This window comes from Neophocaena asiaeorientalis, unplaced genomic scaffold, assembly GCF_003031525.2.
Source record: "Neophocaena asiaeorientalis asiaeorientalis breed wild unplaced genomic scaffold, Neophocaena_asiaeorientalis_V1.1 scaffold294, whole genome shotgun sequence".
In the NCBI taxonomy this organism is placed as follows: domain Eukaryota; kingdom Metazoa; phylum Chordata; class Mammalia; order Artiodactyla; family Phocoenidae; genus Neophocaena; species Neophocaena asiaeorientalis.
In genome coordinates this window covers 2,560,849-2,573,849 of record NW_020173945.1, presented here as the reverse complement: position 1 = coordinate 2,573,849, position 13,001 = coordinate 2,560,849, and the positions used below count along the sequence as shown (strand labels likewise).

The 13,001-nt window shown below is 51.6% G+C and overlaps 1 protein-coding gene across 2 annotated transcripts; it reads right to left on the bottom strand.

The window, feature by feature from the left end:
• Positions 1 to 645: 645 nt before the first annotated feature.
• Positions 646 to 12,532, bottom strand: ACKR3 (atypical chemokine receptor 3). Of its 2 annotated transcripts, XM_024752823.1 has the most exons (3): positions 12,410 to 12,487; positions 11,826 to 11,938; positions 646 to 2,088 (listed from the first exon to the last, which is right to left on the bottom strand). In XM_024752823.1, exon 3 carries the CDS (start codon positions 2,060 to 2,062, stop codon positions 974 to 976), a length of 1,089 nt encoding a protein of 362 aa, XP_024608591.1. In that variant the 5' UTR covers positions 2,063 to 2,088; positions 11,826 to 11,938; positions 12,410 to 12,487; the 3' UTR covers positions 646 to 973. The 2 variants fall into 2 exon arrangements, with proteins under 2 accessions (XP_024608591.1, XP_024608590.1); XM_024752822.1 differs by lacking the exon at positions 11,826 to 11,938 and having other exon boundaries at positions 12,410 to 12,532.
• Between the last annotated feature and the right edge of the window lie 469 nt (positions 12,533 to 13,001).

Genomic DNA, 13,001 nt, shown 5'->3' with positions numbered 1-13,001 from the left:
GCTTTGCCTTTATGGTAGTACTCTTTTCTTTAAACACATTTATTCGGTTGATCATCTATGCTGTAAATATTTGTATTATTGTCAAACATGCCACCTAATGCCAAACATGCTTTTAAAACTTAGACCCGAATGCCTTTTTAGGAAAAACAAATCTTTATTAAAAAAAATAACTTACAAATGGAAAGAACTCTCTGAAATACAAGGTTTGTTTTGTGCTCCGTGTTACAGACTGGAATAGTGTTGCTTTCTTTATTTTCAATGTAACTTTACAATAATATTAATGTCACAAACTGCATTATAGAGCAGTTCTCGTTCCATATCCCAGACCGGGTCAAAATACCACACAGATAGAAAGCTATCGTAAATAAAACATTTCAGCCAAGACCAGCATGTATTTATATATATATTTATATGTATGTGTGTGTATATATATATATATATATATATATATACACTTTCAAAACAGCTAACAATTAATGTCATCCTTAGTCAAAACGGAAGTCAAACTAATGTCGCAACTACAACACTGCATATATGTCAGCATTATACCTCCCATACAATATTTAAAATATATTTAAACTTTCAAATACATTTAGAAGGTACATCAAGAGTGAGAAAAATAAAGTCTTAAGATTTAAATACAAACCACCATATAAAACCTTCAGGGAGCACAGAAAAGTCCTATTGTACAGAAGTGCAGGCAAGCCTGTCCCGCAGCTGGTGTGACAAGCAGCGGGGACTGCTCGGCACAGCCCCGCATGGTGGGTGCCACTCCGTCGGGACACACGGCCATGCGACAGACAGCCGCATTGGCGCGAGAGAGAGAGAGAAAGGAGCCACAGGGACACACGTTCCCCTTTTCACGCAACCGCGGCATCAAGCCTGAAGCCACTTTGCTTTACTGTGGAAAATGATGCAGCCCGGTGCCCTGCTGGGAGCAAGCACACACGTCCCGGAGGCCGTGCAGAGCGCATCACTTGGTGTTTTGCTCCAAAGCCGAGTACTCGGTCTCCGACACTCGGGAGGCATCGATGAGCTTGGTGAGACCCGTTTTGGCCGAGTACTTGAAGATGAAGGCTTTCATCAGCTCGTACCTGTAGTTGCGGTTGATGAAGCTGTAGAGCACGGGGTTGACGCAGCAATGCACCAGGGACAGGCACTGCGTGACGTGCAGAGCCGTGAAGAGGAAGTTCTCCAGCTGACAGGTGAAGGGGATGTAGTGGAGGATGGAGAAGATGTCCAGCAGTACCACGACGTGGTAGGGGAGCCAGCACACGAGGAAGACCACCACGTAGGAGAAGATGATCTTCCGGCTGCTGTGCTTTTCCTGGTCGCTGGAGGAGGAGATGGCTCGGGCGAGCAGGAAGTAGAAGACGGCAATGATGGAGAAAGGGAGGGCAAAGCCCAGGACCACGGAGATCAGCTCCATGCTGATCAGCCACTCCTTGACGCTGTGCTCGGGGTAAAAGGACCGGCAGTAGGTCTCATTGTTCGAAGCGGACGTGACAGTCTTCAGGTAGTAGGTGTCGGGCAGGGACACGCAGAAGGCCAGGAGCCACGCCAGGACACACACGGCGCGGCGCGCCATCTTCTTCTTGCGGCTGGAGGTGTTGGTGAAGTAGGCGACAGAGAGGTAGCGGTCCACGCTCATGCACGTAAGGAAGAAGATGCTGCCAAAGAGGTTGATGGAGAAGATGAGGTGAGTGACCTTGCACGTGAGCTCGCCCATGGGCCACTGGTTATGCTGCACGAGGCTGACCACCCAGACCGGGATGGTGACCACCACCCACAGGTCGGCGATGGCCAGGTTCAAGATGTAGCAGTGCGTGTCGTAGCCCGTGGTCTTGGCCTGGATGTTCACCCAGACCACCACGGAGTTGGCGATCATGCCGATCACGAAGATGAAGATGTAGATGAAGGAGAGCGTGTACAGCAGGACGTTCTTGTTGGGCATGCTGGCACACTGCACAGTGTCCACGACGATGCAGTCACTGCTGTTGCACGGCCAGCTGATGTCGGAGAAGTTCCCCGGTTCCGAGTAGTCAAAGACGTGCAGGTCCATGGTGTCACGGGCAGCGATCAAACAGCCTACGTGCAAAAGCAAACGAAAGGATGGAAGACCAGAATGGCTCCATTAGCAAACACTCCAGATCTGTAAAACGCTTTCCCAGTGCCCCTGTGTGCTCAGCGGTTTCCTAGTATCTTTGCGAAGAAAGGAGAAAAGAAACCAAACATAACAGAATCTGCAAAAGAAAACACACCCAGATTCTAAATCCCTGTGAATCTAAATCCATCTCTCTCAAAGAGAGAAACAATGTTTCCTTGCTCTGTCTTTGCAGGGCTTTGTTCTCAAGACACCGTCAGCCTGGCTGTGCCCAGGGTGTGAAACCAACACAGTCCAGAGGCCAGAGGGACATCAGGCCCTGAGCCTCAGGCCCAGTAGTGCTGAGGGCCCGCTCATTCTCTGCTGGGGATGGCACAGCCGTCTCACCTATGATCCCAAGAGCGTTCCTGGCACTGGTGTGTCACAAGCGTCCTGCTCGCCTGTCTCAGGTCCACTGCGGTTTGCAGTCAGGAGGCCCCTGGAGATGCGGGCAGCGTGTGGCACGCCCCGCAGCTTCCCTGCACCCCAAACCCGCAGCCTCTGACTTCGCCATGTGGTTCACAACTCAGCGCAACCAACCAGCTGTCTCAAAGCGTGGGCCATTGCCTAGTTTTCCATCTTCTATGCGTCCAACTGCTTCAAGAGTAACTGGTGTCAAGACCCAAAGCACAAAAACCACCATCTCTGGAGGGGCTGACTTTTCTCGTCTTCCCTGCTGACCCGGCATGAGGTCAACACTCTCAACTGTCACCATTTTAACACCCATGGAGAACCCAGGCCCGAGGCTCCACCACACCTGGAAATAATTCCCCCACAAACACCAGCTTCGAGAGCTGCCCAGGGCTGTCTTCTGCTGACTGGTCCACCCAAGGGCCCTGAAATCCCTCCACCACCTGCCGTGGGATGGCAGCCTCACTGCATGACTACGGGAAGGAAGATGTAAAATGAAACTATTCAACCTGAGGGTGCCCTGATCGGAGTTATCACCTAGAGTAAGGAGTTTGTGCTTCCTTTTCACCTGTTGCAGGTAATGACTGACCACGAGTCAAGCTTATTTGCCAAGTTCATTTAAAGTGGACTCCAGGACTTCCCTGGTGGCACAGTGGGTTAAGAATCCACCTGCCAATGCAGGGGACATGGGTTCGAGACCCTGGTCCGGGAAGATTCCACATGCCGCAGAGCAACTAAGCCCATGCGCTACAACTACTGAGCCTGCGCTCTAGAGCCCACGAGCCACAACTACTGAGACCACGTGCTGCAACTACTGAAGTCCGCGAGCCTAGAGCTTATGCTCCGCAACAAGAGAAGCCACCGCAGTGAGAAGCCTGAACACAGCAACGAAGAGTAGACCCTGCTCGCCGCAACTAGAGAAAGCCCGCGCACAGCAACGAAGACCCAACACAGCCAAAAATAAATTAATTAATTAATTTTTTAAAAAAATAAAGTGGACTCCAGGCCACATGTAAGAGCTCCCAGAGCATGAGGACTATGGTCCCTGGGTCAGTGCCCAGGTGACTGGGCTAAGGGTCTGCAGAGGCCCAGCTGGGAAAGCACCCATCTGGCGATCAGACCTTCCTGGATTGAGCTTCAGGTTCCTCACTCATTAGTGTTTAATTTGAGACTAGCTAACCTGTCGTGTGCCGCTGCTTTCTCAGGACACCAGCACACATCTCACGGAGCTACCTAAGAATTCACGGGCCTGAGACAGCACCTAACACAAGCAGACACTCAAAACTTCATGCCCACCCCTCCCCCTCTCTTTACCTATTAGAAAGCACAGGCTCACTTAGCTTTTGCTCCACGTTCAAAACTGACTCTTCCCAGCTGCTGGGAAACGCCCTGCCCAGGAGGGAGACGCAGGAGCCACGCAGAGAGCGCGGTTTGATGCTCTCATCTCCAGGCTTCATGAACAGAATCCCAAGAAGTGAGACCGTCTGCTGCCTCCCAGGGCTGCCTCCAAACTCACGGCAGAGGACCTGCTCTTGAATCCCATTTAGGGAGACAGCCCTCAGGCTCCTGTCCCTTCTCCTCCATGGGTTGTAAGCGGCTGCTGGTTCCCCTCCAGGTGACCTGACCACACCTCAGTGTCCCCTGCCGCTGACGGAGATGGCTGGACCTCCCAGGAGGCGGCTGGAACCGCGGGCCCTGCAACCGGGAAGCCTGGTGGTCCACAGTCACCCCACCAGGAGGACCCTCAGGCCCTGGGACCACCAGCTTGTCGCAAGACCTGACCCGTAGCGCGCCCACACAGAGTCAGCCGGGTCAAGTTAGGACAAATAAACTGCTCGCGTTAAGAGACTTTGGAATGCCCTGTCCTAAGATGCAGCTCCAGGACCCCAAGAAGACATGGACACACAGGGGACGCCTCTGAGAAGCCAGGCCCCCGACCCACTGGATGGGCCTCAGGGTGGGCAGCCACCCCCAGACCAAGTCTTCAAGGTACTACTGACCCCTCCCGCTGCCCAGGTTTCTCACCTGCCTGGAGCTGACTGTGCCCTCTGTACCCCTGACCCCAGATGAGGGCAACAGAGGATTTGCGCTTTCCTCTCCTGCCTGGCTCTAGCGTGGTGACACTTCTCCCCCGTTTCCTTAAAATGAAACACATTTGCAGCATGGCTTAGTTTTATAAAGCGCTTGCACCCCGTGACCTCATCTGACCCGAGTCCCTGCAGAGCAGAGAAGCTCAGCTAGAGGACGAGCCACAGCCCCGCCACAGCCCCACAAAGGTGGGCCGGCCCCTAGCTGGGGCTCCTTCGTCTGCCCGCACTGGCACAGCCCTAGCAGGCCTTGGCGGACACAGCCAGAAACCCTGGAGTTTGGGTCATTCACAGGGGCTGGAGGAAAAGGAAGGACCCCCAGCTTTGTTGGCCTGACTTGGATGCCATGTCCTCACCTCTGTCTTCAACCCAAGGAGTCATTCCGCTCGCTGGGCCACTCTTGTGCCCTGCAGGGTCCAGGTGGCGGGGCACTGCTCAGTGTGGACAGAGGGACGCACGCACGCAGGGGACCTCGGGGAAACGCCAGGCGTCTGTGTCCCTCTAGGACCCCACTTCTCCCATACAACAGACCGTTCGCACTCACACCACTGGGGCTGGGCCAGCCCTTGGTGTTCCCTGAGCCGGAGCCGCGGTGGGAAAGGGCTCAGGGACCCTGAATCGGTCCTTTGGTTTCTGACCTCTGGGTGATGAAAACCTGATTTAGTGATCACTGGTCCTCTGAGCCCAAAATGTCACTCGTGAACCGGGCACGTCACTCCCTGCAGCCGTCCTTTCCCCTCGCTCCTGGACAGCATGAGGGAATCTTCCAGAAAGGGCTGAGGGGAGAGCAGAGGCTGGGGGGCTCCTCGCTGGAGCTTGAAAGCCAATTGGCCAGGCTTCCCTGGTGGTGCAGTGGTTGAGAGTCCACCTGCCGATGCAGGGGACGCGGGTTCGTGCCCTGGTCCGGGAAGATCCCACATGCCGCGGTGCAGCTGGGCCCGTGAGCCATGGCCGCTGAGCCTGCACGTCCGGAGCCTGTGCTCCGCAATGGAAGAGGCCACAGCAGTGAGAGGCCCGCGTACCGCAAAAAAAAAAAAGAAAGCCAATTGGCCCCACTGATCAATCATCAATCACCGATCATCCATCACTGATCACCCATCAGCCCAGGAGATGAGGCCAGAGGCCCATGCCTTGACCACCAGCCTCCTGCTGGGGAACCCACCCACCCCGACCCCACGGCCGAGGCTCCAGTGGTCCAGAGAAGGAAGAGAAGCACCAAGAGAGGAGGTTAAACAAGCAGTGCAGTAATCCAGTCCTTCCCCGATTTAAATGGGAAGCTAAAGGGGGAAAAAAAAGAAAGAACGCCAGACGATTAGTGTAACTTCGGTCATTTGTTATTTTACATGCATTCTGTTCTGGAAACAAACAAGGGCTCTTTCCAGAAAAGAGAATATTATGATATAAAGACAATCTGCCATGTTACATCACATGTGGTCCGTGGCTGTCTGAGCGCGTGTCCCAGAGGTCTGGGGCTAATGGTGTGCATCCCTCACTGCCCCGCTGAAGACGAGAATCTTCCTAAGTCACTGGCTTGGGTTTTAACAAGTGATGCTCTCAGAGCTCCTGACCCAAACAAACACATGACACAGCAACTACGAAATAGCGACCCGGGCCCCTGGTTCCCCAAGACCTGGCCAAGCCTGAGGGAGGAGGGGGTGAGGGAGGCTTTCCACCGAGCCCCCGGGGCCACTCAAACCCCCTGAGATCCTGCACCAGTCTCATCTCCAGGAAAAGCGGGAGTGGGGATCACCCCATCCACTATGGAGGCCCCTGCGGGCCCGACACTCCTCGTATACACGGTGACACCTCCCAGCCGTGGGGCTGGGCTGCGGACCCAAGGGCCTGGAGCAGATGCCCTCATCCACTGGGACCTGACCCCCTCTGCTGGAATAAACCAGCAGTTCTGTTCCTGTCAGCTTGGGCCAGAGCTGAGGAGGGACTTCTGGGTGTTAGGCCCACCTGCCCACTGCCTGCCTCCCTGTGGGCCAGGCCCCCCACCGGGGTGGACAGGAGAATGAGAGACCACTTCTGACACAGGTCATAACATCTGCATAAAGACTCCTGATGGAAGGAAAAAAACGGGGCTTGGAATAAAAGATTCTTACCATTGTTTAATTTTACAAGTTCACACGTTCTCCTCTCAAAATATATATTCCCAGGTCCCCAAATGTACATGCAAAAATGTTTACTGAAGCACTATTTATAAACCAGCAAAAAACTAGAGACAACATAAATGTCTACCCATGGAGGACAGCAAACCACTGTCTGGAATATAATGCAGCTGTACGAAGAAATAGGAAACCTACTTTCACGAACGTGGAAAGTTACACTTATACCGTAATCTCATGTATGTTAAAAAAAAAACCCCAAAATTATGTGTATTTTTATAGATAAATATATGGGTGTAAAGGAATGGGAAAAAGATCTGTAGTAAGTATGACTTTGGGCTGGGAGTGTGGGATGAGGGGACAAAGGGGGAACTGTAGTTTCTACTCTATACACTTCCGTATGATTTGAAACTTGCCAGGAAGAATTCTGTAAATGTGAATAGAGGGAGGAATGTTTCCCAGAACAATAAAGGTTCACGGTCCATTTTTTTCTAGACCAGGGAGATCCCACTGAGAACAAAGGAGTAATCATCACTTTTCATTCCCTTTTCCCCAACACGTACTGCTTTATCTCACCGAACCCCCCTCCAGGGATCACTTCCCATAGATTCCATGCCCAACACCTGCTTCTGGAGAGCATCGCACTTCTGCCAGGACAGGAAGTGGATTTTCCTACAGCCTGAGGATGGAGGGCCAGCGTCTGTCCATTCCGCCTCCCCCACCGGCCTGGGGTCTGTAAAGGAACTCATCTGCCACTCGCATCTCCAAATGGTGGAAGGGAGATGCACCACTCATTTCTCAGGCTTATTATTCATCAATCGAGTATCCTTGGCAACCACTTCAAGCGGCCTGACACATTCAGCTGCCTCCAAATGGTTGCCCTGCGCCCACCAGGCCAGCTGGGGGCAAAGTCAGAATGAGAATCTCCAAGTTCAGGGTCCCCATGGGGTGGCAGTTTGGCCTGCAAGGAATATGTCCTTTCACTGGCCAGGAGTCACTCCCTCCAGGACACAGTCTGCCACGTGTTCAGGTGTCTGGCCGGTGTTCCCCAAAACTGCCTTCAGTATGTTTGCAATTTCCGATCACAATCCCGGAAGACCCTTCCCGACCAACCCCTGAGCCCCTCCCGCCCCAAATAAATTCCATCCCAAATATCCCCTCTGTTTCTCCCGCCTTCTCCCAGCCCGGCCGCGCATCTCCAGTCTGTGTCACTGGGCTATTGGTGTGTCTCACCTCATCCTCAAGCTCCCACCACACGACGTCTTACTCTCGGTGTACCAGCAATGGCACCTGGACAAAGCAGGTGTTCAACGAATTCATAGTCAATGAATCGACAGTGAATCGAGCTCCCCCAAGACCAGAAATCTGAGGTTATCAATGGAAATGGAGGCTCAGAAGAGACTTTTCTGAAATCCTCACAGAGCTAAGATAAACATCACTGGTTTCTATGTCCCCAGATGTTTGTGGAGCCCCTTCTGTGAGGGGCACTGCTCTGGGGCGTAACAAACTGAAATCATCACACCCGCCTGCCCCCAGGAACTCACCAAGTAACAAACTGAAATCATCACACCCGCCTGCCCCCAGGAACTCACCAAGTAACCGAGAGGTTCAGGAAGGCAGGAGGGCAGTGCTGGACAGCCCTTGAGCACAGTGGTGAGGGATTTCCACCCCAGTGGCTGATGGGGACCCCCAAGGAGAGAGGGGGTGGTGGGATGCTCAGTGATATGCCATGAGGAGGGTCACCGAATCTGGCTGAAACAGTCAGGCGGAGCCTGTCCATGCAGGAGCCACCAAGGCCTTGAGCAAGGGACCGGCTTTGGGGCAGAAAAGGAGGAAAGAGGTGACACAAACCACGGAGAAGGCTTGCACTGGAGGCTGGGTGCAGGTCAGACTGGAGGCAAACACCAGGATGCCGTGCAGAGAGGCGAACACAGGCCAGGCCGCCCGGGGCACCGGCTCGGACGCCAAGGGGCCCTCCAGGACTCTGCCTGCAGGTGGCCTTGCTGACTGGTCTTCTGCAATTGGGACTTGTGTCCTCCCAGGGTGGAATTTCACGGAGCAGCTCAGTGTCGTCCCAACAGGGTGACCCAGCTCCGCTAATCTCGCTGCTGGGCACCTGGCAACTGAGGTCAGACAGGCAGCAGGACCAACAATCTCAGGGGTGTGGCTCGTACCAGCTCTCGTCACTCTCCCCACTCCCCAGGGACTCTCCAGTGGCACTCAGCCTCTGGCCTCCTGTGAAAGCCCTGCCCCTTCTACTACTCAGCCCGGTGCAGTCTGCGTAAAGAGGGCCCACATCATCTGTAAAGGTCATTAGGAAACCGCACGTCATTGGTGTTTGTTTCACTTCTTACCAATCCTGCATTAAATCTACGGGAAAGTCCAGGAGAGCTTCAGCCCAAGCCTGGGAGGCCACCTGCTGGGGCTGAGAGCAGAATGGGGGCGGCGTGTCCCCCACCCCGTGTCGCGCAGACAGAACAATGTTGTCCTGACTACTTATTTTACACAAGTAAAGAATTGCTCTGAATCGCTTGAGAACCTGAAAAAATAATAGAGAGAGAGAGAGAAAAAAAAACCCAAACCCTAATTCAGATATGGGCCACCTATTTCCAGAGTCCTCAGACACACTACACACTGACACACAGGGCAGCCTTGTCCACTGTAAGTACTGGGGGAGATAAAACGAACCCCACATCCAGAAACCTGATCTGCTCTATTGTGCTTAGCAGCCCAACAGGGAAGCAGTGCCGGACCCAGAAGGGCAGATCCAGAGATTCCCACGGCACAAAGGCTGCCGTCTGGGTTGATGGGTGTAACCAGAGCCCTAATTCCCACCCAGCTTAGTATCAGGATGAGGTAGTGGGAGGTCAGCCAGCCCAGGACAGCCACTCACCTCCGGCTACACACAACAGGGTTCCCAGGAGAGCAGGACGCAATCTTAGACAAAATTAAGGGAAGACCTGACAAAGATTTCTGTTACAATAAGAGAACTGGAAGATGCTAGCCACCTGGCTGGCAGGGCCCTCACCATGCGGTCCCCATGCGGCCCCCTGCACCTTTATCTGTCCCTTGACCTAGAGCGGTCCGAGGCCACCTGAGGTGGTCTCAGCCCCTCCACCTTTAAATGCTTGGAACAAAAAACAAGGGGTCAGCTTCCAAACCTACTTGGGGCTCAGCAAAATTTTCACTATAAAAATATGTAATTCTCTCATCACTTGAAGAACCGAGCAACGTTTGTTTTTTTCCAATTCTAAGCTAGTAGATTCTTATGTAACCAAAGTATCAAAGATTCCCTACAGAAAACCATTAAGGATTCAAAATCAGAGGACTCCCCCCTTTTTTCCTTTCTTTCTTTTTTTCTGCTTGCATGCCTTTACTTTAATAAGACATATGTGTCCCAGAGCTACAATTTCCTGGACTTTAAAAACACTTGACATGACACACAAATGTCCACCTACACACATGCAATTCGATTGCAAGCCCTTCTAATAACGTTTTTGCTCCTGAGTAAAACCAAGCTCCTTGGTTGCCTGTACGAAAAGTACAAGTACTTTCTAGCCCCCAATTCCATTCGTGTTCTGCAAAATCACTGAGGACCATCTCAAGTCCTGAGTTACTCTTGGGGCTCACAGAATGACTCTCTTTCAGTCTCAGGTTTGAGTGACCAACTTCCCTTGTGTCTCCTGGAAAACGGGAGCCTCTCTGCCTGGAGTGATCACACAAAAAGCCACTGTTCCTGATTAAGTAGGTTTTTTTGTTTGGGTTTTTGTGTTTTTTTTCCATCCAGAAAGCCTATACTTTGCCTGTTCTGGACCTGATTAGAAAACATAATACCTTCTCCAGTCTCTCAAGACTTGCCGTTAATATGGGATAACCTCACTTCCGAAGTCCTGACTCAGTTAAGCATCGTCATGATGCCTGGACTGTACTCTCCGGAACTTTTTTTAAAACTACGATTGCAATGTACACCCCTTTAAAAAACTCAGATGGGCGGCAAAATACAGGCATTTCTCCATTTTCTTTTGCTTTTCCACTCGAATCCCGTGCAGCCCTCCTCCCCCACCCCGGTTTCCAGGAGGCTGTGGCATCAGGCTCCGCAGTTGTGTGCACACTGGAGTGTTTATTGCAGAGACTGGGGAAAAAAGAGCAAATTGTTTCCAAGCTAGAGCTCCCATGTGCAACTCCGCTTCAGAAAAAGGCTCTGCATCTGGGGAAACTCGAGGGCTGATGAAAGAAGGGCAAGAAGTTTATCCATTTAAAATCTATGGGAAGTTAAGCACAGACACCAGCAGCCTCCACTTTCCTTTCTAGGCAAGCCTATTTGATCTCTGCATTTTCCTGGAATAAATAAAGGGACACAAAGGCAGCATCGGCACATTTAAAAAGAAAAGAGAAAGTTACCACATTGAGATTTTGCAGAATGAAGTTTCAGGGGATGTCAGGGCATCAAATACCTTCAAAGGGCTGTAAGCCATTTCAGGGAGGCCTCTTCTATATCTGGAAAACGTTAATTATCCTGGTGTGAGCAAATGAATTGAGAGAAAAGAAGGAAGGAAAGAAGAAAGAAGGAAGGACAGACAGAAGGAAGGAAGAGAGAGAGAGAGAAAGGAAGAAAGGAAGGAAGGAAGAAAACAAAGAAAGAAAAGAAAGAAAGAAAGAAAGAAAGAAAGAAAGAAAGAAAGAAAGAAAGAAAAAGAAAGAAAAGAGAGAGAGAGAGAGAAAGAAAGAAAAAGAAAGAAAAAAGGAGACAGCCAGTCTGACTTTTACAACTTCTCATTCTCCCTGGAACTTACAAGTCTTGGCTAACCACCCAACCCTGACCTCACTGCAAAGTTTTTACTTTCTGTCACCCCTCAAATCTTTATGCGGGCTAACAAAATTCATGTTTTACTTTAGGAGTATAATTAAATTGCAAAATCCTACACTTGTGTGTGTGTCTTTTTTTTTCCAGCTGAAGTTGGATTTAACACCTTCTGAGCGAACAATAGATACTCAAATTAGATCAGGAGGGATGCAGTCAAGAGACAAGACCACCGAGCTGTATTTAACATTCACCCTTATAGCTTCCGGACTTACAGGCTCTGGTAATCCTCCAAAGCAGTGAATTCAAACCACTCTGGACCCAAAGAGATTCTCAGCCCAGTTTTCTTCTTCGCTCAAGGATGCCTCTTCATAAATGGTACATCTTTCTGGAATTACACATTCACTGCCAATTCTATTTCCCAGTGGATATACCAGAAGCAAAACAGGTAGGCAGCGGTGCCAAGCTGATCCCAATGCCAACTTTGAGCAAGCTGCATGGACAGTGTGCCTTCTTGTGAAGTTCTCTGCTTGCAAATAAACCCCAGATTCCTCAATCCAACGAACACACACACACACACACACACACACACACACAGTGCCTTCCACTTCAGAAAACCACCCTTTTTTACTTTCTGCAGCCAAGGTGAAGCCCCCAGTTAACAGCCACGCTCTGCAATGCGGCCCTGCAACATGCAGCCTGTGCTTTCAGAAACCAGACCTGCAGACGCTCCAACACCCATCACAGCTTATAAGAAAGAAGAGCTCTGAAAAAGACCATTAGCTTAAGAGCAGAGCCCCTGCCCGCCATCCTCCCTTCCTTTCTAAGCAAGGCTGCTGACCCAGCACAGCTTCCTTACCTCCCGGCTGGACTCCGCTCCGGCTTAGGGCTCAGGGCTCGCCTTCCCAGCTCCTGCGCTCACTGCCTTAGGGTTGAGCACTTTGCAGGAAGTGTGAGCTCTCGGGCTGCAGACTTGCGTTATATACACTGCAGGGAGGCGGCCTCTAGATGGCAGCTTTGTAACCCGCATCTCCTCCCTCCCTCCTCCAGCCACCCCCTCTCTGCGCGCACGCGCGCGCGCGCGCGCGCGCGCGCACACACACACACACACACACACACATGCTTGCATGCACGCACACACTTGCACCCGCGCACACACACCCCTCTTGTAAACCCCGATCTGTCATTTCCGGCCAAGCTCTGCCACACAAGCACACTCTTGGGAAACCCCAGCCTGCCTTCATTTGCAAAGTTTAATGAAGCTGCAAGGTCCAGACCCCGGGGGGAGATGTGTCAGCAGAAGAAAAAAAAAAAAAACGGGCAAAGAAACCCTAGTGCTTTGCAAAATCATCAAATATTTATCTGGTCTCAGGTATATCTTTAATAATCCCATTAACACCAAGAATTCCTTTGAATGCCTCTTAGCTCTAGCGAAGACTTTGTTCCCAAGA

Bases quoted from the DNA above. Each gene is read 5' to 3' on its own strand.
- ACKR3 (XM_024752822.1), bottom strand. From the start codon at position 2,062: ATGGACCTGCACGTCTTTGACTACTCGGAACCGGGGAACTTCTCCGAC.